Source organism: Pecten maximus, chromosome 2 (genome assembly GCF_902652985.1).
Source record: "Pecten maximus chromosome 2, xPecMax1.1, whole genome shotgun sequence".
NCBI lineage: Eukaryota > Metazoa > Mollusca > Bivalvia > Pectinida > Pectinidae > Pecten > Pecten maximus.
Genome location: NC_047016.1, coordinates 43,081,429 through 43,093,208, shown reverse-complemented (window position 1 = coordinate 43,093,208; position 11,780 = coordinate 43,081,429). Strand labels below are relative to the sequence as shown.

Genomic DNA, 11,780 nt, shown 5'->3' with positions numbered 1-11,780 from the left:
AGAAAATAACTGTAACACACCAAGAACAGATAATCCAAAACTCCTCATTCACATTAAAACTCAACCCCATCATAATCCATTGTGAGAACAAGAAATTTGTGATGAATAATTCCACAGCGCGAGTTCCCTTTTCTGTAGCGGAAGAATGTGACGAAAGATCGAGATAAGTCCGCCATGTCACGCTCAAGAAAAAACACATGTTTCGACATATATTTCCGGAGAAATCATGAAGAGTCTGCAGAAACACAATTCAACGACTGTTTCCCGTTCGTGAACGGTAACAACATTGTCGCTATCCAAGAGATTACTGTTGAACTTAGTAACCTCTTCTAATCCCCCCTTCGGCGCCTCACAGGGATCAAATAAATATTCATAGTTTACACGCATATCTTGGCAGCCATTTTGATGGAAGCCATTTGCAAACTAGAAATAATTTAAATTTTTTGTATATTTGGATACAATTACCAATTATGTGAAGGTAAGAATGTGTTATTAACAAAATAACCTTCTGATATCTTCGGAAGTATTTGCATGATTTGATCAGCCATCGAAATGTTGATATGATGAGTTTGAAGTTTCAATGCTGAAATCGGGGGTTGATATTTTTGCTTGAAAAAAATAATAATAATTTCTTTTGAGAACCAAATTGTGTTCAGACAGTGTTCTCATTGTTTATAAATACACACTGCAGATTTAAATATGATTTCTGTTAACTGATTTCGTTTCAAATGGACACAATATCTGATTGTTTACACTTGTTTTGACACTTCCGCCTATTACCCCGTAGTTCATTGAAAACGCAATTTCATTATGCAACAAATTAATTTGTTAAAAATAATGACCGTATGATACGTATTTTAACCATGGAAGATCTATTGTGATTGTTCAATTGTTTATATTTTTTTGGTAAAGTGACTTTATTAACTTGATGCCGGTTGTAATAACTTCCGATTCGTGATCACTAAATATGCCTACTGAATTTATTTAGTATAAATATTAAATTACTACACTGTAGGTCTACTGTTTGACATGTCAACATATATTTGTTATAAAAAAGTTGATCCGTTGTTGAATGCCGATCCATTGCATCGGTAATATACTAAAGAAAGTGTCATGTTATAAGATGTTATAATATTTATTAAACTATAATAAAATACAATGACAATATATACTTGATGGGTTATATTGATTTTAGATCTGATATGTAGACTTTTGTTTCTGGGAGAGGTTTCATGCAAACGTAAAAATACAAACCATCATTTAGATATTATATTTTTTCTAAAATTTTACTAGATTTAAGTTTCAAGCACATCAAATGTGGTTATAATAGTAACTGTAATGCCTGAATATCATTTTCTTCTTTCTATATATATATATATACGTCCAACTGGTGTACTGGACAGTTCTTCTCTTGAAAGATCCCAAACTTGTCAGGGAAATTTTGAGAAACAACTGGCCACCAAATCCTCAAGAACATTTAAATCTTCTCAGAGTTGATATTTCCATCAACTTCATATACTGTACCTTTACCTTGTTGATGGACAAATATCGCCACACAGCAACATTGCTGATCATGATACCCCAGAATTGGGGGATGGGTTGGGTTGAATACTATAGCTATGTCATATTATTGTCAAATTAAACAAAACAGTGTCTACTTAGAATTTCTCAGACATTTTTGTCAAAACTAAATATTCCTGTCCTTACTTCAAACAACATTCATTTCATCACCAAAAATCACCTGTGACCAACTATCATCCATATTCACGCCAGTTTGCTCTACACCGCACCGCACTCAATTTTCCTTATTTATTTTAGAAATTGTTATTATCTGTCCTTTTGGGTTTTCTTCCACTTTTCCAACAAACCTCTATCATGATAATCTGTAAAATTTAAGCACTTTCTACACAACGTTGTAGTTAATTCCTACAAGTTTGTTAGTTTTTCGTAATGAAAATCTATTTTCACTCATTTAATGATCGTCTGCTTCTGTTCGGCTGTCAAATCACTGCCTCAAGGACACCATCTATAAATAGCAACACTAAAAAACCCATCCTTTCTGGAGTTGAGCTGGTACATGAACAACAATTTATTAGAAGAGTTTAATTTATTTCATTTCCACATTTGAGTATTTTGCATACTGTATTATGGCCAGGCACTGTAATGTGACTATATATAATATAATCATACTTTCAGCATTTGATTTAATATGAAAAAAATTTTTGGGCATGATCATCATCTGTAACCACCCAGGGATACACAAAAACTTTAAAAAGTAAAATTGCCTTATATTGTTTATCCATATTTGTGATTGTTTTGACAAAGTAATGAATACATTTCTCTTTGAATGAGATTGCTTATATTGTTCCACCTTGCAGTTGTTGAAAATATTACGATGTGGATGATGTGTCATGACCCCGTATTTATGTTCTTAAATATTCCCTGTCATTTTTTGTTGATATTCTATGTGCTTTACTCCTTTATTTAAATCCCTTGTGCACAGCAACAATGAGCACAGGGACTACGAAATATGATGGGCCAACACCAGTTTCTCCATATCAATTAGTAATGGTGATCATTTTCAATAAAAAAAAAAATGGTCGTACTCGGTGGTTAGTTGACAGCTTGTGCAAAGATAAACAATGCAAACAAACATACATGTATATGACTAGTATAGGATCTCCTGATGCGATTGGTACAACTATCACATCTAATATGCAACATGACTACCATACGTTGTTAAACTTATCAACACAGAAAATTGCTGTAAACCAACCCCCCCCCCCGCTTTGTAAAAATGTGATAACTGTGGTACTACCTATAGCTACACATGACCAAAAAAAAATGTTCCAGTGTTGGTGGCCAAGAAGTGCATGAGAGTTTGAGAAAACCTACGGGGGACCCTCATATTTTATATCTTTTCATGTCATATTGGAAATTGACTACTAATAAGTACCATGTACAAGATTTCATTAATTCTTGGTCATACAGTTTACTTGTGTTAAATGATAGCATTAATTATTAGTTTTCAAATATTATATAATGTTAACCTCTCTTCACTTGATTAACATTTTTTTTAATTGTTTCATGTTTTGTAGATTCGTCAGTGTCCTGTACACTGCTCCTTTTTGGAGATGTATGAGGGGAAAAATATCCACTATTCCTCATCGGACAAGAAGCCCTTGTGTTCATTCAGTTCAAAGGTCTGTAACCAACATCGGCTCAATGGCTACGCTTTTTGTGTGCGGCACATCCTGGAGGATCCAACAGCACCCTTCAAGAGATGTGCCTACATGGCCAAATCCAGTAAACAGAACTGCACACAGGCTATTCCCGAACATGAAGACAGACCGTGAGTGTAGCTAACTACTACATCAAGCACATAATTTATTTGATACATTTATTGTTACATGTATTCATATACGCTTAAATTTTAACAGCCTTGTGGAATGAAAAAAACCAGTCACACGTTTTTATGTTCTTCAACAGTTACAAGTTATTATGGTTAATCTTTCATTTCAATTTCAACAAATTTTATTGCTATAAAACAAATGGACTGGACAATAGGCAAGCCTTTATAAGTCCTCTCCATTGACATAGTTATACTTAATGTTCATTCAGTTTGAACAGAATTGAAATAGATATTGTTGAACTTGTTTTGAATTATACAAAATCATGCTTCAGAAAAAAAACATAAGTTTGAACTATAAGAGTCGAATTCGGCAAAAAAACTCAGCGATGTGCACATCATTGCTCAAATACACAGGTCTAAAAGGTATTTGGCAGTGTAAGGCTGATACATAACAACCTAGAAAACATTTGCACATTTATAAATGGCAAAAATGATAGTATTATTATGTTTGATTTAATGTTAATTGAACTTTCTTCATTTCATGACCGTACATTTGTGACAAAAATTACATTGTGTCAGACCTAAATATTGAGTCTCTGCATGGTTAATACGTTTTATTTGAATCAGAAACTATCAAATAATCAGAATGTTTAATTAACACTGTATTTGACAATACAAAGACGATCAATTTCCTAGTTATAATTTAGCCATACAGCGCAACGTCAGCATCCGTATTCAGTAAACCTGTTAAACTTCTGTTTGTACCAGTTTGACATAACCACACCATTTAATTTCATACTTGCACAATTTTAATTTATTATTCCTTTTTCTTAGGTACTGTAACAATCACATGCAAGTACTGGGCATGCTTCCACGGAAGGAACGGAAGAAAAAAGAAAAAGAGAAAGAAAAGGAGACGGAAAAACCTGTTGTCGATGAGGTTACACTAACTCCTGTTCCACTTGAAAACAAAACTGTGTTTAATAAAAATCGTGTCAAACCAAAGTTTGAAAATCGGAGACTTCACATGTCAAAACTACACATGAACAAAGACAGTTCTGGTATGGATGACCCAGAGGATCCATATGCCTTCCCTGATACTGGTAATGAATCTGCAACGAAGGTCAACAGCAGTCCGTTGTCGTCCTCGGTCAATATGGAGACACTATCAGTGACAACATCTAACTCTAGTGGGGGAAAATCCCCAGGAGGGGGTGTTGACCAAGGTGGGGTTTCCTCAATTGCAAAGCTTTACCCAGAACTAGCTGAGAAACTAGAGAAAATAAAACCAAAGTTTGACATAGTAAAAGGTAAAGAGAAAGGCAAAGAACGCAGTTCAAGAACTATGAATATTCTCCAGTCAAAGATAGCACAAAATCGAATCAAAGACAAAATGAAGAAAAATCAAGAGTCGTCGTCACAGTCTCAGTCCCCATCCCATGGTTATAACAACTGTGTTCCAAACAGTATCAGCTTGTCACACAGCACTCCTAATCACTCGGACCACGGCGACATGGGCGACAAAACGCCTAACAGTGATCAAGATGGTTTAAGTCCTCTTAGCTCAAATGGTAATATTTTACCTGGACATACACACAGTCGTATAGGTCCTTCACATCCGCTTCCCTCACCTACACATGACATGAAACGCTCATCACAAACTCCCTTCTTGATGATGCCACAACAGATGCTTCCTGGCCCAGGGATTCCTCCTCCAACTCGCACTCTCCCACCAGAGGGAATTCCCCATGGTATGCTAGCTGAGAATCTACCAGGAATGCCTCGTGCAGACCATCTCCCTCCACACTACTCAAGGGTACACCAAACTCCTTCATTACCGCATACTGAGAAAGTGGGCCCAGTCTTGCACAATCTACAGCAAGAAGCCTTGGATCATTTCCCAATTCCTACAAGCACGCTACCTCTGCAAAGTCTTTCCCATGCCCAGCATCATCATCAGTTAAACAACATGGTTACGCCGACTCCTGTATCAATACAGTCTCCACACCTATATCCTCATCACCGTCCCTCCAACCCTTCCCATCATCACACTACAAGTACATCTCAAAGGGAAGTACATCCTCCGTCAATTAATGCACAACCTTTACCGCCACCTCCTCCCCCTTACAGAAAATATCCTACAAATGTTTCCATGACAATGGCCCCAGCAGTGACAATACCTACAGTGTCAACAAGTATGTTCATGTCACCAACGGTAAATACATCCACTGCACATCCAGAGGTGGGGCTTCAAAAGGGACAAGTTAATGAACTGCCCCCACCTCCTCCTTACTCCTCTACAATGTGTGCTACTCTTCAACCCCCAACAGTTAAGAAGAGATCAAAGTCAAAGCCCAAGACATGGTCTATAAGTGCTCCTGTGATATCCAAATTATTTTCATCAGAGGCTTTGATGAAACCTCGTTCGCTCAAACATGTACTACCTGAAGCAGATGTGTCTACGAGGCTCCACAAGAAGAAGGCAGCTATCGAATACTATTGGAACTATGTCAAATGGAAAATGCAGAACCACAGTTATCTTGGTTCCGGTTAGTATCAAAATGATTCTTTTTGATTGATTGAATATATAAATAAAGATTGCAGTAATTTTGATTAGAATTAGCACAAGAAAATTACAATTGAAAATATGCAAGGCATTTTTTCTTTGTGAGTAAGGAAAGACTTTGTGAGTAAGGAAAGACCTTTACCACATTAAGTATAAGAAATGACAAAGATTTGCGCTTCACCAGAAATACATTTATTTATATTTTTGCCAACATATATAGGATTTGGGAATGTATTATTGGTGAGCTAAAATGTAAAAATTGAAGTTGAGTGAATATTCGTATATGTATATCAACTAAAAATGTATGAACGTGTATAACTGAAACCTCTACCTGTATATAAGCTAAAATTACAAATTACAGAATACCTTACGATAGGAATTCAAAATGAATAACTATTGCATTAAAATTAAGTAATACTGTTATATCTGATGCATGCCATCTATGTTTACATGGAATAATGGAACAATATTCTGAAAGTTCATTTGTCAGTCACCTTCTACTTATAGGTCTAAGAAGTTCAGATGAAGAGGCTAGTGATGACGAAAACAGTGATTTATTGCCCTGGCAACCAGAATGGTTCACCGTATCCTCGGACGAAGAGGCAAATGAGGATGATGATGAGTAAGTTGTGTTGTTGATATCTTAAGTTGTGTTGTTGATATCCTAGTTCTGTTGTTGATATCTTAAGTTGTGTTGTTGATATCTAAGTTCTGTTGTTCAGATTGCTGGCTGTTCAGATCACCTTTTGTCTTATCTGTCCTTCTGTAAACAATCATTTTTTGGAAGTACTAGCCCTAGTCAGTAAGAAGTAAAAGAAGAAAAAAAAGGTTACAGGATGTTACCTGTTCAATTTTGTGACTGATCTGGAAAACAAACGGCTGACAGACAGCCATCTTGGATTTTGATGTTTTTTGTCATGTCTTGGAGGGAGATGAATACTAGAACTTAGTGGAAGGATATTTCTCAAACAAGATGTACATCTTTTCTCCCTAGTCTCAGCTGATGCCATTCAATTTTGAGACTGATTTTTTTTTTCAAGTATTCCTGACGTACAGCCATCTTGTATTTTAATAGTTGACATTTAAAAGTTTGTGATTGCTATTTCTTGAGAGGTACTACAAGGAAATTTCTCTAACTTGATGTGTCTATTATTCATGGTTCCAAGTTCCCATTTAATTTTGAAATGAATAAAAAAAAACGATGTAAATATATGGCTGACAGATGGCCATCCTTGATTTTGACAAATGAAGTTTGTTTTTGCTATTCCTTTAAAAAAAAGTAGTTGAAGGAATTATTTTCTCAGATATGATATTAGTTTATTTTGGTCCCTAGTTTAACCAATTTAATTTTGGACTGATGAGGAAAACAAAATGGTTGACAATAGAATATATGAAGTAACTTTTCATTTGTGTATTTATTTAACAGCCAAGATGACTCTTTGAGAACAGCAAAACTAGCTTTAATTCGGGCGAGGTTGCGACGCAGATGTTTTCAATCTCGCAAATCTTACCGTGCCAACACCTCTGAGCGACTGCGACAGAAGACTGCAACACTTGGTCTGATAGAAGCTGCTCGTGAGGAATCAAAATCTGCTGTTAAAGCTTTACATGAAGTCAATTGCTATGAAACCCCACCAGTGGATGTGTAAGTTCATGCTTAATGATAACAGTCTGTATCAAAACGTTGTTACAAAAGTTGCTTCCTAATTACAGAAGTCTTCTGCACATTCATGTGAAGACAAAAAAGAATTGTGATGAACTCCCTTTGATATCTTGGTTTAGGGATATTTTTATCACCTCTTAGATGAATGTTCTTCCACTTTTGAGGAAGAGTGATTATTTTAAAAGTCATGTTTTGTAAATTTTTGGAGTTTGCTTAAAACTTATACAGACAACACTGACAAAGCAGGACAGGTGAGACATATAATCATGCATATATCGTGTACTGATATGAAAGTGTTAAAAAAACACCTGCTTCTTGATGTTTAAGTTACTGATTAGGAAATTTTCATGGTGATGTTGTAGATGTTAAGTAAAACCATCCCCAAATGATGTCAAAAATAATTAGATAAAAAGATCACTTTGAAATATAACTCATAGAAAAACATTACTTTATTTAATACAGTAACATTTTTGTGGTCGGTGTTTGCCTTGCATGCAACTATGACTGCTGAAAAATCTATGTAATGTAGGTACAGTGGAACTTCGTTAACTCGAACTCGACGGGACCACGAGACTTCGAGTTATCCGAGTGTTCAAATTAAGCGAGTTGTCATTTTTGATGCAAAGTTTGGTCAATATTTGTCAACATTATATAATCATTATAACTCCACACTGTCGCTCATCAGTTCAGTGTAAAGAATGGTCAATACAAATGAATATGTAATATTTCGTTCTGTCACTCGTAGTTTGGTGTAGTTTTGCCGATATACAGTCTAGATAAAGTTTCTTTCGCTTAGTCATTTCAATAACGATCTGATGTTCATGTCATGTTTGCAAAAGGAATAACGATAAAATGGAATTTAACCGAATAACAATTTATTAATGTCATATCAAATAACCGTTTAAATTTAACACAGATTATATGTAAAACGTAACAGAACCATTACCTGTATTCAACATATAAAATACTGTTTGATAGTCCAACTTACGTTTTACCGACAACCACGCCATTTCCATGTGTATTAGCACAGGAAGTTGGTACTGCGCATGTGCATATAAAATGTTACTGTTACTGAGTTGGCGTTTTATCCGATTTAATAGACAGCACTGACCGTTACAGTCATACTCTGAACACCTCAGCAGTAATTACGCTATTGTTTCAGCAGTTTACAGATTTAATAGGCACCGGTGACTGTTTCATTTCTACACCTGTAAAAACATCAACCAAGTAGATCTACCGGTGTGTCAAGAGATTAGTTCCGCTTGAGTGAGCGGGTAGATGAATTGTTGACTATCGTGTGTACACCCTATTATCGGCGACCGCCTTAGGAAATTTTTATCACTGTCAGTTATTGTTATAAGATTCTACCGACAATTTCTTTCATGAATTTATGAAACACTTATAATCGCATATAATAATCGGTAGAATTGTAGTGCCGATACAAACAGAATTTCGATGCTGAAAAAATGTCGTCGTTTACAACCGATCGTTGTTGGACACAAACATGATACTTCGAGTTATTCAATCATTTCAAGTAGGATTTTTATTGTTAGGGACCAAATTTCACTTCGTATTATCCGAGTTTTTCGAGTTTTCCGAATTCGAGTTTTCCAAGTTTTTTTTACTAGGATAAAGAGAGAATTCGGCCGGGACTGATGAAGTACTTCAAGTTAAGTGGGGTATTCGAGTTTTCCGAGTTCAAGTTAACGACGTTCCACTGTCTTGTTATAACTCTCTGTAATCCTTTGATGAATTGCACTGATTAACTAGGTTTTGTGATTGTAGATACAAAATGAGGGGGCTACTGGAAAGACAATGCTGCCATAAGAATGATGATGACGTTCAGTGTGAACATGATGTTTTACCCTACGCCAACCACTGTTTAAAACGTATCCTTTTAGTTAATCTGTCATAGAAAGCCAAAGCCAGTCAAGATCAATCCACAAATCTAGTGCAAGTGCTCCAAAGAATTTTGCTAGGAAAGCAATAATATTATGCCAGATGGGAACTGTTTAAGCAAAAAATTATTGCAGCAGCAATCAGGATGGTGTGCAGCATGTTGTTTAATATGAACTTGATTTCAGGATTTTGAATAATGTATTATCAGTTTTTGATCATTCTGAATCATGATTTAGACACATGTACATAGTGTAGTGACCAAGTATATTAACACCTGCCTTTTTGCTTCAGATGTTTTCGTGGGTGTGGCAGATGTTATTTGATAAAATTCAATTAAGATTTAATTATTTACTGTAATATTAGTATAAAAAAATCTGAATCACAACCTGTGATGAATGGTTTGAGGCCCCATTGATGGTCAGCCCCCTTTGATAATGTGGTCAGGCAAGTTCACCAGTGCATGTTGACATCCAACCAACTGCTCTGCTTCCTTTTGATGTTGGTAAAGTCAGGTTTCACATTTTGCAATTAGAAATAATAAAGTGATATTTTAAATTTAGATATATATGATTTGAATTCTATGCTACAGTTCCAGGATTGATTATTTGTTGACGTAAGGAAATGCTGGATGAAGTCGTAGATTTTGAAAAGTTTGTATCAATAACGTATTATAAATTGCCCTTGACTGATACCTTCAGACATTATGTACAATGTTGATCAACAACTGTTTGACTACTGCACAGCTAAGTTTGCTGACAACACCCAGTGTTGTGTTCCTGTCAATGACTTCAAACATGAACTCCCTCTTTGTATGGAGCACGGTCTCAAAGCTGTAAGTGTTTTTGCGGTCATCTGACCAAAAGGGTGAGGATGACCTATAGCCATCATGCTCCATCGTCGTCTACCGTTAAACTTTTACTTTCAGAAGCTGCTCATCCTTAACCCCAAAGAAGATTACTTCCAAATTTGGTGTGAAATATCATTGGGGGAGGGCGATTATATTTCATATAAATAAGGGTGGTCTCACCCCTGGGGACAAAGGGGGGAGGTTCAAAAAGGGGAACTTTGCTGAAAATTTACTTTAAAACCCTCCTCCTTCTTAACTCTTGGTGGATTACAGCCAAATGTAGAGTGAAAGATCCTTGAGGGAGGGCAATCATATTTTATATGAATGAGACTGGTGTGACCAATGAATGGGGCTTGAGTGTTGAGGCCCCAAATAGGAAAATTTGCTGCAATTATGCTTTAAAACTCTACCCTTAAAGCTTTGAGTGGATTTTTACCGAATTTGGTTTGAAACATCATTAGGAGAGGGCAATCATACGTTTTATAGATGAGGCAGGTCTGACCCTTTGGGGCAGAGGAACAGGGTCATATCACATGGATACCTGTATTCGATCCTCTCTATATAATGGTTCAATTGTCACATGACCATTTAGGGCCATGGCCCTCTTGTTTATTGTAATTTTTAGGTCACCTGAGACGAAGTCTCAAGTGACCTATTCTAATCGCCTTTTGTCCGTCGTCGTCCGTCGTCCGTCGTCCGTCGTGCGTCCGTAAACATTTTACATTTTCGACTTCTTCTCCAAAACCACTTAACAAAATTCAATGAAATTTGGCAGAAAGTTTCTATGGCTGAAGGTCAACCAAAATTGTGAATTATATGGTCCCCAGCCCCCAGGGGCCTGAGGGGTGGGGCCAAAAAGGGTCAAATTGACTAAAACTTCAAAAATCTTCTTCTCTACTCTCAGATATGGTAGAATCAAATACTCTTAATAGATGGAAGGGTCTTAAGGTGCTTTACCAAAATTGTGAATTTCATGACCCTGGGGTCTCACGTTTGCCCCTGGGGAGGGGGTAAACTTTACTATAGTTTATATAGGGAAATCACATTTTTGACTATTATTTGTTGGATTTCTATTGGAATTCATTCTAACTTGGTTCAAATTATCATCACGGGATTAGAGTTTGATGTTATGTACATGTTGGCCCTGGTTGACCCCCAGGGGCTGGTGGGCGGGGCCAAAAAGGGTCAAATTGACTGAAATTTCAAAAATCTTCTTCTCTACTCTCAGATATGTTAGAATCAAATACTCTTCATAGATGGAAGGCTCTTCAGGTGCTTTACCAAAATTGTGAATTTCATGACCCTGGGGTCTCACGTTTGCTCCTGGGTAGGGGGTAAACTTTACTATAGTTTATATAGGGAAATCACATTTTTGACTATTTTTTAGCTCACCTGCCCGAAGGGCAAGTGAGCTTATGCCGTGGCGCGGCGTCCGTCGTCCGTCCGTCGTCCG

At 36.5% G+C, this 11,780-nt stretch overlaps 1 protein-coding gene across 1 annotated transcript in view; it reads left to right on the top strand.

Annotated features, from left to right (window-relative positions):
* Positions 1 to 356: 356 nt before the first annotated feature.
* Positions 357 to 11,780, top strand: part of LOC117322170 (INO80 complex subunit D-like) — a 30,445-nt gene continuing 19,021 nt past the window's right edge. The window contains exons 1-7 of the mRNA XM_033876943.1: positions 357 to 478; positions 3,099 to 3,352; positions 4,187 to 5,901; positions 6,426 to 6,540; positions 7,345 to 7,563; positions 9,367 to 9,470; positions 10,179 to 10,312. Coding sequence (XP_033732834.1) covers positions 3,135 to 3,352; positions 4,187 to 5,901; positions 6,426 to 6,540; positions 7,345 to 7,563; positions 9,367 to 9,470; positions 10,179 to 10,312 — 2,505 coding nt within the window. The 5' untranslated portion in view covers positions 357 to 478; positions 3,099 to 3,134. The remainder of the gene's footprint in view (positions 479 to 3,098; positions 3,353 to 4,186; positions 5,902 to 6,425; positions 6,541 to 7,344; positions 7,564 to 9,366; positions 9,471 to 10,178; positions 10,313 to 11,780) is intronic.